This window comes from Elaeis guineensis, chromosome 4 (assembly GCF_000442705.2).
Source record: "Elaeis guineensis isolate ETL-2024a chromosome 4, EG11, whole genome shotgun sequence".
Classification (NCBI taxonomy): Eukaryota; Viridiplantae; Streptophyta; class Magnoliopsida; order Arecales; family Arecaceae; genus Elaeis; species Elaeis guineensis.
The window spans coordinates 1,661,018-1,681,039 of NC_025996.2; the positions used below are offsets into that span (position 1 = coordinate 1,661,018).

The window sequence follows — 20,022 nt, forward strand, 5'->3', positions numbered from 1 at the left end:
AGGGCTGTGACGGCCGATCTCTACCCGCTCTATAGGAGGAAGCCCACTACGCACAAAAATATCAGATGGATCTAAAAGATTGAGGTTCAACCGAGAGTGAGTATATTCCTCTAAAAAATGGCTTGGGATCGGCTCCTGACTAAATTTCTTCTACAAGCTCGAGGTATGGATATTCAACTTGCTTGCCCTTACTGTAACTTCGAGGAGGAGATCCTAGAGCATATTCTATTCTAATATCTGAGGATGAGGCATGTTTGGTCTTTGATTGGGATGTACTTGCAGATTATCCAAACCCCTACCAAGGCCTTTCTGGAGTTCGATAGAAGTGCTGGTGACGAGCATATTGGAGCCAACTTTGTAATTCATAGGCCTAACTCCAAACTGGTGGCGATGAGGAGTTATTTATTGGAGCCCATGGTTCATAAGGTGGAGCTATATGCAACTTGGGAGGGTATCAATTTTGCCGGACGACTCTACCACAATAGTATTTTAACGACAATACTATACCAACAGAATAGCCACTCATGTCCTTCTACATAACACTTCGATTTTGCTAGAAGGATATACTACTCTAGTCACTATAGATATTTTTTGAAAGTCGAATACTGCTCACATACTGGCCAAATCTTGTAGATCGAGATTGGATGTGTTCCCAGGGAACTTCAGGATTTTTTTATTTTCTGACCGTATTCATATAAAAATTATCTGAATGCACGTCTTATTATTTATTTAAATAAATAAAAAAAAAAACCTACACACGGTCATAGCAGCCTTCTAACCGGGTTAAAAATAAATAAACCCTGCATTTTGTACCGAGTTGCCCTCCTGCATTTTGAATTGCTGAAATATTAACCCTTATATTTTCCCCATTGCTCAAATAAGTCCAAAATCCACCAATTTTGATAATGCTTACCTGTATGCGTACACCAAATTGCAGCAAATTGTCTCCGTTTCATTTTGAGCCATTCATCCTCTAAAGGTTGATTAATATATATATATCTTAAGTTCGTAATTTAAAGAACAAAATACTCAAAATAGAATTTACCTTAAATTAATCCATTGAAGCAGACAATAGACTTTGAATGACTAAAACCATCTAAGCATCCTACAAACAAGAGAAAAAAAAGGGAGAGAAAAGAAAAGAAAAAAGCTGGTAGAAATGAATGTCATATATAGAATGTCTAGATTATTTCTACGAAGACCATGATTCTAGCCCCAATATAGATTTCAATGATTATTTTAACAGTACAATGATCCATGGAGAAAGATGTTTACTGGAAAACTGAAATGGTTACTAATCCTTGGGGCAATACACCAGGACTATAAAAATCTGATGCTCTGATAATTTAGAGCATGCTGCCACTGCCACGCCGGGATGGCAAATAAGAAAACCAGTACACAATCAAGAAGCCTCCCAAAAATAAACCAAAAATGATATAAGGACGTGAAAGGAAACAGTAGGATGGTCTGCCTCTGGCATACACTCATCTATGAATAGTCAAAAACGACCTAATTAAAATCAGGCTTCTCCGGGCAAGTGCAGCCCGACCTTTGTATTATAACATTTGCTGCATAACACCCAGCTCTTACACAGTCTTCTATACTCTTCTCTTGGACCAACTGAGACAGAAAACCTCCAACAAATGCATCACCTAGCAAAGTTTTTACATGTAAAAGATAAGAAAACAAACTACAGTCCCAAAAATATGATTCAGAAAACAATAGCCATAGGGTAAAAAGGGAAAGATAAAGCAGCATTAGCAATGCCAGCAATATTAAATTGTCATAAAACAATCATGTCATGCAAATAAAAAAGATGGCTTAGGAATTTTCCCGAGTGCTAAAATAGTGTCTGACATGTTTTTGCTCATGCTTGTATCGAACATGATACATTGTTTTTCAATAACAACCATGGTATGCTACCCAAGATGGAAGAAAATACCTGCACCATTAGTATCAACCAGCTTCTCCTTTGGTAACACAATCACAGGAAACTTTTTCACCTGTTGCCGGGAGCTCAAAAAAGAAAAGGCCATGAGAACACATTCGTAATCCCCAGAATAATTCCAAGACTCACTGACACATACCATCAAATAAATTGCAAAATCTTATCTCATATACAAGTTATGCCTCAATGCCTTGGGGAAAGTATAAACAAAAATCAAAGATGTCCAAAATTGCAAGATTTAATGTGTTGGGCAAGGAAACCCAAGCAAACAAGAACGACAATTAAATATAGTAGATCCAAGAATGCGGAGATGATAGGGGGTAAACCTAAGAAGAATGATACCAAGTATATTAGAGTGGTGCTATGCTTTATACCAAGGACAATATAATGGGGAACACCAACCAATATGTACAAACATGACAAGAGGTATACAAGAAGCCCTGGTAGTGACAGCCAGCCAAACTTGTGCTGAACAGCCAAGAACAAGATCCAAACCAACATAGATGGTAGTTACAGATGACGATTTGGAAAGTTTGCAACAAAACCAGAAGTAAACTTTAATAGGAACATTATGTGAATGACAATTTGAAAAGCTGGTCATAAATAGTTGGAAGAAGGCTTGACAGCAACAGCCAGGACAGAAGTCCAGCTGCAACATGTGCACAGCAAGCTTTAAACATTAGTTATGTACTTAGGGGTGAAAGTGGTATGGATATTATCTGTTTGGATCCATTTTGATATCCAAATCAATCCGGATATGGATAGAAATTTGATGATCTGACTAATATCTGTATTCATATCCATATCCGTCAAAGAAAAATGGATATGGATATGGATAAACAATTATCCGATTCGTATCCAAATATTCAAATCTACATATAACCTTATATAATTTTATATAGTATTTCTTAATTTTTGAAAAAAATATATAACCATATAAACATATTATTAACTTGATTTATCATTTATTTAGTAATATCTTTGATTCTGTAGTCATAAAGTTTAATTATTTAAGTAATACCTGTAATTATATCCGTACTTCCAATATCCGAATTGTATCCATATCCGTTTAAAATAACTATGGATATGAAATTTTGCATCCGAATAATATCCGTATCCGTATTTGTATTCGTCAAACAAAACAAATATGGATACGGATATGGTGGTATCCGATCCGTTTTCAGCCCCATATGTACTTCTCCATCTTCCCTGTTTTACTGTTCACTTCAAGTGCTTTTGTCTTTCACATTGCATGCAAAATTAATAGGTTACACATCAATTGTGCAGTAACATCAAAATGAACAAGCAAAATGCTAACCTTTCCATCATCAGCAACAATGACTGGATCACAACCTTGGGTGATAACAGTAATTCGCTTGTGTGTCCCAGATGCCTTGGGCAGTGCAGAGATCTTCAGAGCAATCTCCTCAACGTTCTCAGTCTAAGCATTATTTATAACCCCTATCAGAATGAGTCTCTGTCACAAGAAAGTATAAAAAATTGAAAAAATTATTACCTCCCAACCACGAACTTTTGCGAAGGTCTTTGCTTCTGTTTCATTCCCAAAGAGATAGTCAACATACCTGAATAATGAATACAAAGCTTGGAATAATCTTTTAACATTTTAAAAAATGTCCTAAGATTAAGACAGTGAACACATCAGAAAGTAGCCGGTTTCCTTTACCCCAGCCCCATGCTAGTTCAGTCCATCCAAACAGCTTGCATTTGTCAACAATGATCCAAAAAGCAAAAAAAAAAAAAAAAAAACCAGGTAAAGATATCTTTTAAGCAACTGTTGTAACAACAACCATGTCTCTAGTTCACCACATGAGAAAAGAAGTCTATATGTCATGTTAAATCAACAATCAACAAAGGGATCCGCAAACAATTGCTAGCATCTGACAGTATGGAATGAGCTACTTACAATAAAGCTTTCTCCTGCACGTCCCGGAAGAACTCACAAATAAATGTAGCAGAAAGGTTCATCATAAATACCTGGAAAAGATAGAGCATAATGTGAGGTACTTAAAGGGTGTAAATGCATGTAGTTAACACATGAGAAGCTTAACGATAAAAAAAGGAAAATTACCTTGTTATTTGCTGCAACATGCTCAGCTACAAGTTGAATGGACTCCGGAGACACCGTTAGGAAAAATCCAGCAATGTAAACATATTTTGCCTTGTCAACTAACAAAAGTAATACAGTTAATGGAAAGCTAATAGAAGCTAAACTAATGGGTCGAACAGTTAATAAAAATTAATGGAAATTAATCAAGGTAAGTATGAGCCCTTTCTTCAAATATGGAACCAGGCTTTGAACATGATTGAAGAACTATCTATTATTTGTTAGACTACTCAGAAGGCAATTACAGAAATGCAGTTTAATAAGTAGCATTTCATAGCATTAAAAGGGCCTAAATATCTGAGAACATTTTACTTTGAATATGATGTCAAACAGAGTTGCAAGATAAAGGGTAAAGTGAAAATCTTCAAGAGAATTTGAAAAAAGAACTAGAAAGCCTTTTTATATTGCTAATGGTGAATTGCGATGGTGCTTATATTATGCTAGTGGTCGTAGTGAAGATAGTAATGGCAATCATCAAGGGTGCTAATTAGGTTGGGTTCCCAATTTTAGGAAAACCTGACCCAGACACATCAGAGTTTCAGGTCTAATTATACCTCATAACTGGCTCAACCCATTAGGTATTCTAGTTGGTTTAGGCATATTAAGACCCCTACTAAACAGGTTCCTATAAAGTACTAAACAATATATTTTGAACAATTAAGCAAGCGAAAATTATCTGCATTTTGAGAAGTTTATTGATAAAGTATCCAATTACATGTTGCCAAAATTAAATCATGAAAAAATAGCACTTTATAGTTAATCGTGTAATAATTATTGATAAAAATTTGAAAACATACACTTAATTTAAAGTCAAGTACAACCACCCAAACATGTTCTAGCATGTAATTATATTTTTTCTTGCCATTAAGTTATGGAACAAAGTTTCATAATGCCAAGAGTTTAGAAACTGAAAGGTATATAAATAAAACTATAACTATCATTATATGTATATAAATAAACCAGGTAATTAGTAAGGACCAAGTTGGGTGGTTTGAAAACCTTAAACCTAAGCTGGACCCGAAATTTTCAGCGAGTCTGACTTTGAACCCATATTCATCTATGAATCAGGGTCGAGGTCAGGTCTGGGTTGGGATTGGGTTGGACCAGGGCCTGGTATTGGTTTTGTGGGTTGGAGTGACTGCCCTAGCAATGGTGGTAGTTATGATGACAAGAGTTTCAGCAACAATGGTCACTGCAGCAGAAACGGAAGCTATCAACACTTCTCCGAAAAGCAAAGGCTATGCTAGTACAAGCTGCAATAGTAGCTATAGCAGTTGCAACAACAGGAAGGCCAACAATGGCGGGACCATTACTGGTACTAATAATGGTGTGACTGCAGCAAGATCATAGTCCATGGTAGTGAGATGATGGTATCAACAGCAAGGAAGTTAGTAGCCATGGTAGCACAAGAAAACCAGCAGCAATGGTAGTCATGGCAACAAATATAGTGGCAAATGGTGATGAAGGTTATGGAAAGTTGGTAACTGGCAGCAATGTTAGTGGTAAGAGCAAAAGCATTGGTGGGGTGTTGTCATTGGCAATAAAAAGAATGCTAGTGAGGACTTCAGGTTGTACCACTTCTCCAGAACAGAACTTCATCTTCAGTTTTGTTATCTCGATATTGTACATGGTTTGGGAAAAAAAATGTTTGGCAAGCTTAGAACAAACACAGCATCATGCATATTTTCCTTTTCCTTTTTTGATTATCTCTGCAACCCCCAAGATAATGATGAATGATGTTGTGTTTCTTCTAAGCTTGGCAAACATGTTTTTCCCAAACTATGTACAATATCGAGATAACAAAACTGAAGATGAAGTTCTGTTCTGGAGAAGTGCTACAACCTGAAGTGCTAGTGAGAACTTCAGGTTGCAGCAGTTCTCCCCAGCACAGAACTTCAGGTTGTGCTAGTGGTGATGATGATGATGATGGTAATAACAGTAGTAGTAGCAATAAAGATCCTCCATTTTTTTTTTTTACTTGCTTCCCACCATAAGGCATGGGTAAGCATGCTCCATGATTCGTTCCTTCTATCAAAGCTTCAAATTGGCATAGGTTACCATTAATAACAGGTCTTTGTGACCTAGTTCAGATTAACTAAATTTAGATGTGAGATGCAAAGTGAGGTGAAATTGTAGAAAGAGTTGACACTCTCCTCTTGAATGCAATCGACAAAATGGCCCATTTTTCTAATTAAGCAGTTAAAAAATCAGGGGCTATTAGCACCAGTGAAGCTTTATTCTTGTGAGAAGCAGCAGGATCTCACATTTGCTTGCAAGTGGGGACCCTCCAAACATCCAGGAATAAAAGTCCCCTTTTTATGCTGTTTCTGCCTTAATTTCCCCATAACATCCAAAGGCTTGAGGTCCTCGAGTTTGATGAGAAATTGTTGCAATATCCATTCATATCACTGCTATGTGCTTGAAATGAATAGGTAAGATAAATATTTTTAAAAACTAGATTCAAGGAGCAAAAAGGTACCTAATGCCCAGTTTTCAGGCTTCTTTAAATGTTCTGACTTATAGCAATTTGCTGCAGATAAGTTGGCGACAAGAGACCTATTTATCATAAAAATAACAAGGTCATTATATATTTTGAAGACTGCAAGCACATTCAACTACTGATATCCATATTTTAGAAACCAAACAAATGAATATATTATTCAGAAATTAAACTAATCATCACAATATAGCTCCTTGAACTATAACATAGAAAGTGAGCCAGTATCATATAAAGCATGGATTCAATGAGAGTGTTCCCCATGAACAACTTCCATATGAATAAGATACCTGGCAGACTAACATTTAGTCTCAATCCATGTTCTTCACTGATCTAAAAAAAAAAAACAGTTGGAAGGTTTTGTTTGGTAACAAATCAAGGTGTACCACATGCATCATTCTTAAATATGCAATCTATATTGTAACAGAAAATGAAACAATATCTTAAGAGAATAATATATTGGAAATATTGTAACGACATATGTATCAGAAACAAATATAATAACCAGGCTTAATTAGGGTGGTCATCTGCTGGAGGCTCATCAATTCTGTGAGCTGACCTAGGATAGACCGTTTTAACCAACTATTAAAGTGATTTTAGTACACATTTTAAGAGAAGGTGATGACCAGCAAGATCGTCACCAGGCACAAAGATAGAGGCGATGGTTGTTGGTTCAGTTCATGAAGACAAAAATTTAATGATTGTAGACATGAACCATAGATCTGCTAGGTACATGACAAGAAGATACATATCTATGTCATGCAAAAGATATCTGTCAACCTTGGAACATAGATAATCTGATCAAAAACTTACCTTTCACCACCAACAACACAAACAGCACACGTGCCAGTTGGAGTAGTCTCATTTTCATAATAGTGACCCTGTTCAGTAGTTATGGAAAAATTTTATTTAAGCATGATGCAGTGGCAAAAAAGAGGTGAAGCACATAAATGGAGAGGAATAGGGGTGAAGAAGAAGGAGGAGGAGGAGAAAGAATAACTTACATTAACACCTGAATCTTTTGCCTTTTTCTTCATTTCCTCTCCAAACTTGTCCTTTCCAATGCAACCAATATAACTAGTTGCACCGGGAGTTTGAAGCATCCACTGCAAAAGTATGGATTAATTCAATGATAACCCTTCAATATTAGATATTAGCAAGTTCATTGAAAAGCTTACCTGAGCAACCCTGATCGAATTCTGGGTGGCCCCTGGGTAGATAAATAAAGAGCGGAACTAAAGTTTAGAATACAGTTCTAGACATTAAACCAAACTCCCCTGCCCCCCAAAAAAACAAACAAATGAATAAATTTAAAAAAAAAAAAAAAAAAGAGGCACAGAATGAAACACCAGCAAAGCCAGAGGATTACCTCCAGCTATGTATTCAACATTGTACTTTGTAGCTAATTCATCATACCTGGGGCAATGATATACAAGTTAACAGAGAATGGGTCACAATAGTGTACAGTTTTGTTCTGTTTCTTTTTTTTTTTTTTTTTAAGATGCGATTCAAAATCTCCTGTATAGTCATTTTTTAAGTCCATAACAGGAATAAAATTCATGTCATTATTGAAAAGAATGTTAGAAAAGATTTATAATAATATAAACAGAGCCAAGACTATCAAATATTCATCTATGGTTATCATAGGACCTATGCAAAAATGTCATGTCATTTTGACTTGGTGATCGAAAACTTACATAGGCAAATGCTTCTCCTCCGCAAGAATTGCATTGTTCAACTTGACATCATATCTGGAATGGAATCAGAAATGCACGCGGTCATAATCATGAAAGTCATAATCATATCTGGAATGGAATCAGAAATGCAAGTTATCATAATCATGAAAGTCATAATGCTCTGACACATCCATATGATTGGCTAATTTATGTAAAACAATTCTATATAATTATTGTCCCAGGAAAAGGATATAGCTAGTTGCTAGCTTCATAAATTATCGATTTGAAAAGTACACAATATGCAGGGAAGAAAATTTTTTAAAAAGAAATCCTAATAGTAATAATAGAAAATTAATAACCGAAAAAACAGTAAGTGCCAACAAATGCAAAGCAATTTCAAGAATCAAGTTCTTAGAAATTTAATGAAACTCATGAATAGGTTCAAGGAAAATGCATAACCTAGAAATCAGGAGCTCTAAACTCTTGAAAAAAAGAGCTCAAGGAACTGTAACTGTGTTCAACATACTCAGATTATAGGTATTTGAAAATAAAATATGCAAAGGGAAAAAAATGAATTAACAACATCACTTGATCATAAAAAACACAACCCTGACTCATAAAGGGGTGACCTATTGTGGTTCATTATGGCATATAACATAGCATGAAGTGGCTTAGATCTATAAAGGATCAAGATAACAAATGAAATAGAAGGACTATGCTGTTCGTGCAAACGTAACATAAAACAGAATTTTTTTCTTTACACATTATAACAACAACAGCAGCAAAAAATATTATAACCAGCTCTGAGAACATCAAAAAAGCAATAGTAACAGAAAAGAAATATACAATAAAACAGTCCACATCAAGGCACCAATAGAACAACAAAATTCATGTAAGATTATTAGGGGAGAGAAAAACTAAAAAACTATCCATCATGATTCATTAAATATCCAGTAGAATCAAGTTATTCAATCGCAGTTCTAGAATTTAGTAGCAGGCATGTAAATGACTTTAAACTTTTGTGAACATAAGATATTCTATGTCTTAACATGACAGAGCATATGAAATATTTATAGAATAATGATCATCATACTTTATCCACAATATTTGGAGCCAAAAGGAATCGATACTAAGAATTAACTACCTAATTTACCCCAGATTAGTTCGGAAACCAGAAATGTCATTGTCTGCCTAATGCACAAGCTCAAATAACTGATATATATATATCAGATAAATTGATAAACATAAAAGAACAACATGTTCACCACAAAAGTTAGGTATATGATCAAGGTCTCCTTATTCCCAGGTATAAGGGACAAACCAAAGAAAGAAACAGCGAGTGTTATTACTACTAGAAACACATGCATCAGCAGAAAAAGCCAAAGCTAGAGAGAAGCATCAAAAGATGATAAAGAAAATGCTTAAAATAGAAAAGAATCACATCAACTCGGTACTGTGCCACGAGAGCTTCAAATCCATGAAACGCATCACCCATTCACGTATCTAACACTACAAGAAAGATTATATGCTCCGACCTTTAGCTCTATGAGATCAGATGCAGAGAGCAAGCACTCCTCTTAACTGAAACAGATCAAGAAACCTAGAATTTCTAACTCATCCTGCGACACAAAACCACCAGCCAAAGATCACAGAACGAGATCCATGGTTCACCAATTCTCCAGCAAGCTATGATCTAAAATCTTGACGCACTCCTGTTGCAGTCCGTGATCAAAACACAGATCAAAGGGCCAAAGATTACAAAAAACAATCAAGTCAATGGAATGACCTACGTATAACAAACCACAGTACGATATCTCACGGTCACACACTGGCCGGCAAGCTAAGCTTTGCGATCTCGAAACACGGCGCCATAAATCAGAAAGAAATCAGAAATTTCAAGAAAGACTCAAATCCATGAAGTACGCTACCAAGAACTGATCAGAACACGAGATCTATAAGATTCTCCAGTAGACAAGTTAAGATTTAAGATATCGATGCATACCGAAATATGTAAACAGGAAATAGATCAAAGAACCAGAAACCACAAGAAACAGTCAAATCCACAGAAAGAGCTATCAAGAAAGGGTCAGGACACCAGATCAGAGAGACAGCGAGAGAGAAATGGGTTACTTTTCGAGGAATTCCTCGTCGACGACCGCGGAGATGTCAAGAAGGGGATTCCCCATCCCCAGAAGAATGCCTTCGTAAGCCATTCCAGAGAGCACAAGAGCGAAGGGCGGGCGGGCGGGCGGGCTCGAGGAGAAGCAACGGGAGATCTGAGACGCCGAGAGCGAGAAATGCTGGGGTATTTATGGGAGCCAAGGAGGAGGGCTCCCTTTCACCTACCATGTGACTGAGCCGGAGTGGGTCCGTGGGTGAGTGCTTTGGTTTCGACTCAGGTGTGGCGGACCAACGATGGGACGAGTCAGGTTTAAGCTTAAGCTGCCGGTGGATGAGTCAGTATTCTTTTAAGTAGTATGGAAAAATGAACCATTGAAATGCAATAAATACTATTAAAAGGGGTGCAGGCAAATGCATGTTTAGGAAAATAGTTCAATTTATCGGCGATTTGAATGAATCAACCTAGGGTAAAGTTTAGAAAGGCATAATGTATGATGTGATTGTTAGTATAGAAATGATAGGAGAATAGGAGAGAGACTATCTTTAAATTTGAATGAGCTTTTTATCCAATGAAGGACACACAGCGTGAAGGCAAACCATAAAAATGCAAAAGAAGAAAAAAAAAAAAATCGTAATATAGGACTAAAACCCTTTGCTCCCCCACACAATGGTGCATATATTATTGCATAATGATGTATATATTAAATGTTTGTCCATGTCATGAGTTAGCTAAAGTATTAAATTAGAGAAAGAGATAATTGGTGATGTTGTAAGTTGAACCATATATAATGGAAACTCCTAGAATTAAACATGTGAGACTCCAATGGTACAATGTAATAGAATATGCATACTAAATAGACGTGGTTTCATAAATATGATATTTTTTTTCATAAAAAAATCTGAAAAATCCATCTCTCTCTCTCTCTTTCACTTTCTCTCTCAAATTACCTTTCTCCCTAGCTCTTGCATTTTTTTTTTAAGTATATGCATGAAAAAAATCCAAAAGCATGCTATAAGGATCAATTCTAATATTGATTTTATTTTTTGATCTATAGTTGGCCTGCCATACAATAAAAAATTGATTAATTCTACGATCAATCTCGATGAACTACATCAATTTTATGGAATAAACCAATCTCCTAGCATCATGATAGGCACACTAATTAAGTTTTGGTATCATATTTGGACCTTATGGAAATATCTTTTTGTCCTCTCAAGAACTCCAACCTACATTAGATCTTCCCATTCAAAAAAAATGATGAGGTTTAGATTTTATTGGGATAGCACATTGTGATGCTAATCTTTGTATATTGCACCTAAATATTTATTTTTGAAATAAGATAGATAAGTAGCATATTGTAGATCATTAATTATCATTATTTTATTAAATTTTAATAATTAATATGGTCAAAGCGTGCTTATACTAGTTAATCATGGTAGTATTTAATCATGCAAGATACCGCTGTCCCAAAGCGATGCACAAGCTTTATATGCCCTTTATGCCGGATGGGGAAATGTGTTTTCGAACGTTTGTGCATGCCTTTTTAAACTTTGTCGTTACGTCATTAAAAGATTACCCGTCATGAGTCGACGTTATGTTGGTAATCTCACAATTCAGACGTGCCTCGTATCCCCAGGTTCCCGACGCGCGCACGTCCGAAAAGATATGCCGCATGGGTTCGGGTGGTATATTTTGCGAGAACAATGATTGATCTTCTTTCACGACATCAACCGTTGGGTGACACTACGCACATCTCTCAAAACAATCTGAACTCACAAGTCATCTGTGTACAAATCGCAAAGTAACCATCGCGGAATCCGACGGTAGATACGTGCAAGAAGATGGTGCATCATTCTTTCGCGTGAAAGATTCAACCACTGCCTATGCCGCATTAGCTGCTTCGGCAAAACCAAGGGTATTTTTGTAACTTCGGTCTGCTCCCAGTTCTCAAATTTGTACGTCTCTTCACACTTCTCCCGGCTGCCCCTTCGAATTACTCTGCTTTCCCCTCCCTCTCCTCTCTCTCTGACCATCATCGGCTTGTCCAAAGTCTCAACAACTCGTCATTCCATGGTAAGAACCCCTTTTCATACCGATTTGATTCAATGTCTCTGTTTTACGCGATCATTTTATGTTTTTTTTCTCCTAATTTTTCCTTCATTCATTCAGTCTTCTGTGCTCTCGTGGTGTTCTTTATGCACCGACATCTCTACCGTAGTGATATTTTGAGTTATTTTTCGATCTAGGGTTTCTCTAAAACTCGAGAGTATGCGAATTTTGGGTACTCTTTGAGAAAAATTCTGGTTGCAGCTTTGTAGGTGACTGCTCCTGCTTCTTGATTCTAACGTTTTACTGATTTGTCTTACTTTCATTTGGTTTTTTGTTCAGTTTTTCGGGGATTTCTTTGGTTTGGTGTTGTTATGTCGAACTCTGGGATTCTCTTGGTGGAGAACTAGAACGGCAAGACTTGTTTTTTGTGATGTGTACTGCTATAATGCGTAGTTCTTCTTCGAGTGATTCGTGTCCACCAAATGCAACGTTTTTGATGTTTCTGAGAAGTTTAGATCGTCCTTCTTGCTTCTGTAGAGTTTGGTCCTATGTAGCGGGTGCAAGTTTTGTGGAACTTCAAAACTTCTCAGAAATTTCTTTCTTGTCAGTGATTAGATGCCCTTCCTCCCCCAAATGATTTGATTAATTGATGAATTACTCATAAAAACTGAATCTAGTTTTTTCGTGGGATTCACATCAATTATTAAGTGTTTTATTTATTGATTTTACTGTTATTGTTGTTGCTTCCTTGCTCATGCTTGTGTTCGCATGCACTAGTATATGGTTGTATGGAATATTTTCTATCTATTTTCTTTTAGTTTTTCTGTACATTCATGAATGCCCTTTTTAGTTATATGTGTTTCTTTGAATTTTACCTAGATTTCGTTGGGCTTTGTCTGCGATTAAGTGATAAAAATAGGGGAGATGAAAGGTCCGAGGCATGGAGGAATCTCAGGGAGGACGATCATCTAAACATCACAAAATGGAGAAATTGGATATTGGAGAAGCTCAGCCATCTTTTCCGGAAAGGGATGTTTATAAAGCCCCCCTAAGTGAAGCAAGTTCAAAAGCAGTGTTATTTGATGAGGAAGAACTGGAAGAAGGTGAAATCAGAGAGGATGAACTATTGACGCCAGGCAGGACAAAAATGTGGTATGTTGATGAAGAGCTGGAAGAAGGTGAGATCAGGGAGGGTCTGACATCTGAGGCAGGACAGAATGCTTTTGAACACCATGAAGCTAGTTTAGAAGTTTCATCATCTGACAATCAAGAAACAGGAGAAGCTGGTGTCAGAGTGGGCCAGTCATCTGTGTCTAGAAATGATGATACTGAAGACTTCTTGCACGAAACTAGTCCAGATTTAACACTGTTATATGATGAACTGGAGAAAATTGAGATCAGAGAGAGTCCTGTTGGTCATATATCCTCTCGACAACCAAATTTGTTGGAGCAGGATGAGACTCCTGTTCTTGAACCTCTGTCTGCAAAGTTTCACCCACAAATTAGGTCATTGAAAGATGAGTTCTTGGAGAAACAGGTTGACATGATTAATGAACTTTATTCAAGAAGGTTAAGAACACTCCTCTTAAAGCAAAATAAAGAACTTCGAGAGTTCAAAACCTTGAAAGGTGAACAACAGATGGAATTGGCTAAAATGAAAATTTTGGATTTGGATCTGATTCATGCAATGCATGTTGTCCCTTCAGTTCAAGACTATAGAATAAAATTACTAAATGAAGAATTTTCAAAAAGAATGGATGAATTTGACAAGCATATGAGGGGGCAACGTAAGAAACTTATGGTTATGCATATTGAGGCTAGGAATAAGGAGAAGTGGATGAGGGATTGCTGGTTGGAAGAAGCTAAAGCTGGTATTCTTGAAGAATCCTTTTATGAGATTCCACTGTCAAATACTGGATTCAAGCTGGAGAAATTCAAGTTGAATGAACATTATGGAGCTCATGATTGTTCAGGGAATAATAAAGCAGTGGCTGGTTCTTCTTCAGATCCGATAACTAGGCCAGTAGAATCTGCTGAAATGATTGATAGACCTACTGATTCTGTGCCCAGTTGCACAAATATTTTGGAATCTTCTGAACTGAGTAGACCATCTCCTAATATTTCACCACTAAACCAGCATGGCAGAGCAGAGAATATACCTCTAGAAACCAAATATCAAGCTTCACATAAAATGAATGCAGTGTGTAATAAGTTTGATGAAGGAGAGACTGATCCAGGAATTGCTGCAACTGTTGCCAGCAAGCAACATGGAGGGACAGGTTCTAATTTTGTTTGCTTGACAGATCCTACCAAGCAAGATCAGATAGAGATTCCTTCTTTTGCCCATGCATTGAAAACAATGAAAAGTTCTGAAGGTGCCAGATCTGTATTGTGTGATCAGGTTGTCTGTCCAACTTTTTTTTATCAAATCTTGTTTACATATGCCTACTTAGTTTCTTTTAATTATTTGATATTGTCGGCGTTGGGACTGTTTGTAATTGATGACCTTTCTTACAGCTGATGGCAAGTTGAAGGAAGCAGCTTGAGCCAATTATAAATTGGCCTTTCATTTAGAAAATGAAACTGATCTACAAGCAAAAGTATAATTTAGGTGTTTAGAAATGAAATTACTTTTGCAATTAGTGCATATATAAGGGACCTAGGCTACCTTAAATATTTTATTTTCATCCTTTATCATCCGACTTGAAGCTGCCATGTATTTTAAAAGGATAAAGCAGTCATGGTGCAGCCTGAAATTTTCATCAAGGTTACGTTCATGAAACCAAACCCAAGAAAAATATGTATATAAAGAATAATCTACTGTAAAACTCAAACTATATGAAACTGAAGTTGAATTTACTATTCATAAGCTTTTGAAGACATTGTTGATTCATCAGTTTTACTAGTTTCTCTTGAAAGTTCACCTGAATTGCTGGTGTTTTGAATCTGAAACTCCAGGCTTTCGTGTCCAACAATAAGTATGGGACAAGTATGTAATGCTGGTATGCCTGACCATGAATATCCAACTTTTTGTATGAACTGCTCCTCTCAATAAAAAGGGTACTAGCTGCACTGTGATTCTGAGCTGTTCACAGGTACTAAACATGACATCAAACTAATCTGTAGTCTTGATCTGCTGATTGCTGTGAATTAACTAATCTACAAGGGTATGGTTAAGCTCTCTTTGGCTTTAAAGTACCTGGATATTGGTTTTCATCCCATTGGCCTTGGTGGTTTCTGTCCAGACACTATTAAGGCCTAATATACATTGTCGATCCCTTTCTTAACAGCCCAAGCTTTTGGGTTCTAGTGGTTAGTTAGCATGGTATCAAACCCAAAGTTCATGGATTTAAGTCCCCATCAAAGGCAATTGTACCCATTTATTATCTTGACTTTTTTCTTTCCTTGACTTGTTCCTGGTTGAGTTGCTTTTGAATTGTCCTTATCTTGAGTCATTCTGGACTTCTTCATGATCTCACATGCATGATCTGTGCTGCACTTCTTTTCTTTGCTGTTTTTTTTTTTTTTTGGTTGAGATTTGGTGGTGTGGAGGGGGGGCGGGGTTGTTGAGATCTGATATACATTGTTGACACCTTCCTTGATAGTTAAGATTTTAGAGTCTAGTGGTTAGTTGACATTCACGAGCATCGATTGGGGTACATGCTGATCATCATGGGTCAATACTCAAAAACCATGCGGGGTAATATAATGTGATGAAGATTATTGAAAGTTAGTTTTTTTGAGTGGATGAAGCACATCAAGATTAATTTTTAGTTGTCTATTGCTGCCATTCTTTCACTTAACCACATTTTATTTGGACTTTCTTAGAAAGAGCCACTACATCATGCTTCTGTTATCTATTGGGCAAACCCTCAATGGTTGATCTACGTTAAATTTGATGAATTAGAGATACTATATCATATACGTTTGCCGCACATTATTTCACATGTTACCTGTGAAAGTTCACTTACTTGATTTTATTTTTCTGGCTATTGCTGCCATAAAGAATACTTTTGGCCTCTTGACAGCCCATTTAATTCACTCCTCAAGTTTTCTGAACAATGCTAATAAATTGGAAGACTAAATCCTTTTATTCCCCAACAGATATCCCTAGTAAAGGGGAGAGATCCCAACTCTCCATGGTCTTTCAAAAGGCTAGAAGTCCTGTAATATGTCATTACTTCACTACTCCTTAAGTTTGGAAAATGGAGTTCCGTAAATTGGAGTGCTAGATCCCTTGATTGTACCTACAAATATTCTTAGTAAATGCTTTTATATTGGAAGGAATCCAACTCTTATGGTTTTAGGACATGCTAATTCTTGTAGTGGGTCAGTACATTACTACATCTATTGCTTTTCTTCTGTTCAAGCTGAAGTGTCTAAAAGCAAAGTCAGTTTAAAGAAGTATAAAATTCCTTAACAAGCCATAACATTAGTTTTCCTTTCATGTAAGGAGGCATGTCTTTGTTATTCATTCACCTTATTAGGGGAAAATATAGTATCGATCATTTTAAGGTTTAAAATATTTACTTTTGTATCAAGTTCCTCTTAACTTCATCAAGTAATATTTAGTATGGTATTTAATATGGTTTGCTGTACTGGTCGGTACCGGTGTGTACCGACCATACTATACTATACTAGTACCGAACTAATATACGGTATAGGAGACGTACCGAGTGTCAGTACACCAAACTAGCCCCCCTATTGGGCATGCCGATATGGTAATAAGATGGCATTGATATAGGATCTAGCATCAAGATGGTGCATCTTATTATTCAGCTTATATTATTGTTTGAATTTTCCATGCAGAACATTTAGAACTGCTTGTTTCACTTTACAAAGCTGATGAACCCGAAACACATCATGAATGTATCCAATACCCTATGGTCCTTCCTATCAATTGGCATAAAAGCATGTGTCATCATGGAATGGTTCACTTTGCCAATGTGCAAGCTCAATCACTCTCCATTAATAGGAAGCATGCATGACGGACAATGCAACTTAAGGACATAAGGGGCCCCATGGATTGATCAGTGAACACTAGGTTCACTAACCCTTCGGATGAAACTCAAGTGCCATAAGGGGCCCAAGCCCACATGATGCCGAATTCTAGATTATCATATGTTAGACATCTAACTCAGGTGTCTATGAGCTTAACTTCATATTGTGTTAGGGTGGTGCATCATTGATCATGTTATCCTCTAAAGATCAGTACGATGCACATTAGTTCCGAAAAAGGTCTTTACTAAAGATAGCATAGTCGGCAAGGTCTACCGTACCAACTCGTACCATCCTATGTCAATTGTACCATATCATACCAATAAGATAACAATAGGGTGCCGAGGTTCAATTTAGAGTCTGAGTTGAACCAGTCCGTATCATTCTAAATTGAGCAGAACCACCCCGTACCATCTAATGTTGGTAGGTATCGTGGCTGCGAGTGAGAAAACATATTAAAAGCCTATCTCAACATGGGGTGCGTATTGCACCATACTAAATCGGTAATGTATTGATATAATTCTCGTTATCGGTTGTGGCACCTTGATAGTTAGTATTCATCCTTAAACCATCTTTTCTTTTCATTGCCTAGTGCATCAAGTTAGTTTTTTGATGGTTCTTAAATCACCTCACTTTGAGTGGAGCAGAGGGAGGAGTTATGATTGAAATATTGCAACATTTTCAGCCCACTTGTTTCTAATGGTGCATGTTCTACATTCCTTGTATAAGATAACAAAAACTTACCATGGAATATCAAAGGCCAAAAGCCATTTTTGAGTCCTTTTAGGTTTAGGATAGTTGTGAAGCATTTTATAATCCAAAATCCATTGTCAAGATACCCAAACTACTATAATGATCATTTTGCTTAGTTTGAGATGAATTAGGGTGTTCTTTTATAGTATTTTGAAGTTTGGAAAGTAAATAGAGGTCCACGAGTCCTATTGATGTAGGGGCCCTTGATAATGATGAACATCACTCTTATATTACTCAAGTCACACATAAATGAAAGTGTTCTTCTGTTGAGTGCACTTTTCTTTCTCTACATAGCAGACTTTGCATGCTTTAGTGGATTTTAAAGAATCTTGGTGGAGGCCAGTGCTTGTTCAATGGCCGGTTTATAGATTCCAAGGAGTTGTGAGCCACTTTTAAAGACCTTAGTGGGTTTTTGAACATCAACAAAGTCCTTTAATAGCATGGATTGAAGTCCACTGATGTAAGGGGCCCTTGAATGCCATAAATATCCCTATTATATTACTCAAATCAGACATCAATGAAATAATTCTAATCTTGAATGCATTTTTTAGTGTTTCTTTTTCTGCATGGTGGGTTTTTTATGCTTTGGTGGATTCCAAAGCAAACTTGGTAGAGTTTGCTGATCATTCAATGGCCAGTTTGTTGATTCCAAGAAGCTTTGAGTGACTTTTAAACATCTTGGTGGATATTGAGCATCGATGAAGTGCTATAGTACTGTGGATTTAGTAGTAGGTACCACAACTTAGTTTCATCTTTACTTAAAACTTTACATTTTATGTAAGCTTGCTTGTTTATTATTGAGCATATTAAATGTTTGAAAAAAAAAAAAAAAACTATATTCTCTTTCATATTTGGTTTGAGATGAAGGCTTGTCAAATCCTTCCAACGTCTAGAACCATAGTTGGAACGAGCGATTGTTGTTTGTTAGCAGGAAACCTTCATCCCACGTTTGCATCCCAAGTTCCTAACTAGTGTAACTTGCCTTGATACCATGCCGGCTAGGTTGTCATTGATGAGTACTCAGTATATGGGCGTGGTATCATAGAAAATCATATGAAATAGCATGTATTCCCTTCATTATGCTATTTAAATGCTGTCCATCATTTATATGCATTGTTATTTTTTCCTATGAACTCAACATCCTATTTATCGAATATTTCATATTAGGAAACAATTTACTTTATCCAAAATGATTGAATTCATGATTTTATAAGTAACATGAGAAAATAATAAAGCTCCATTTGCAGTTAAATACACAATTTACCTTCGTCGGTAGGATTGAATGTGGAAGCTAGATATATATTGCACGATCAAAGTCTAAAGTTTTGTTTTGTTTTTTTAATTAAATTACACGTGTATTCTCATGGACAAACTTTGTTATACTTTGTAGGTAGGCGCTCCAAGTTTTTTGTTCAAAGGTTTGCTTGAAGAGTTTTAGGTATTTTAGGTTTAACGGGTTTGAAAATGAAAAAGTGGCTAAATTGATGACCTTGAGAATAATAATTTTCTAAGTTGGGCCTACTGTGTTCAATCAGAGAGAGACAAAGTTTTTTGGAAGAACTAATCTCAGGAATAAAGATGTAGCATTATGTGATTGCGACATGCAAGTCCAACTTAGTAATTTTTTTTCACAAATAGTAAACACTTTAAATACTTAAGTGCTGCAGAATGTTTATGCTCATAATATTTCTTCAGGGATGAAATATTGATTTTTATAGTATAAAGTAAAAAAAAAAAATCTATAAATGGGACATTGCATAAGTTGGAGAATTGCACTAATAGAATATGAGGAGATGCAGAATGAACAATCATATGGACACGAAGAATAAGAATTAATGTATTGTAAGAGTAATA

At 36.4% G+C, this 20,022-nt stretch overlaps 1 protein-coding gene and 1 pseudogene across 1 annotated transcript; one reads left to right on the forward strand and one right to left on the reverse strand.

The window, feature by feature from the left end:
* Nucleotides 1–1,207: 1,207 nt before the first annotated feature.
* LOC140857047 (adenosine kinase 2-like) lies at nt 1,208–10,604 on the reverse strand (annotated as a pseudogene).
* A 1,730-nt stretch (nt 10,605–12,334) lies between these two features.
* Nucleotides 12,335–14,938, forward strand: LOC140856981 (uncharacterized). Its single transcript, XM_073255183.1, has 2 exons — nt 12,335–12,441; nt 13,297–14,938. Exon 2 carries the CDS (start codon nt 13,358–13,360, stop codon nt 14,936–14,938), a length of 1,581 nt encoding a protein of 526 aa, XP_073111284.1. The 5' UTR covers nt 12,335–12,441; nt 13,297–13,357.
* The last annotated feature ends 5,084 nt before the right edge of the window (nt 14,939–20,022 follow it).

Coding starts and splice junctions, on each gene's coding strand:
- LOC140856981 (XM_073255183.1), top strand. CDS start 13,358: ATGGAGGAATCTCAGGGAGGACGATCATCTAAACATCACAAAATGGAG.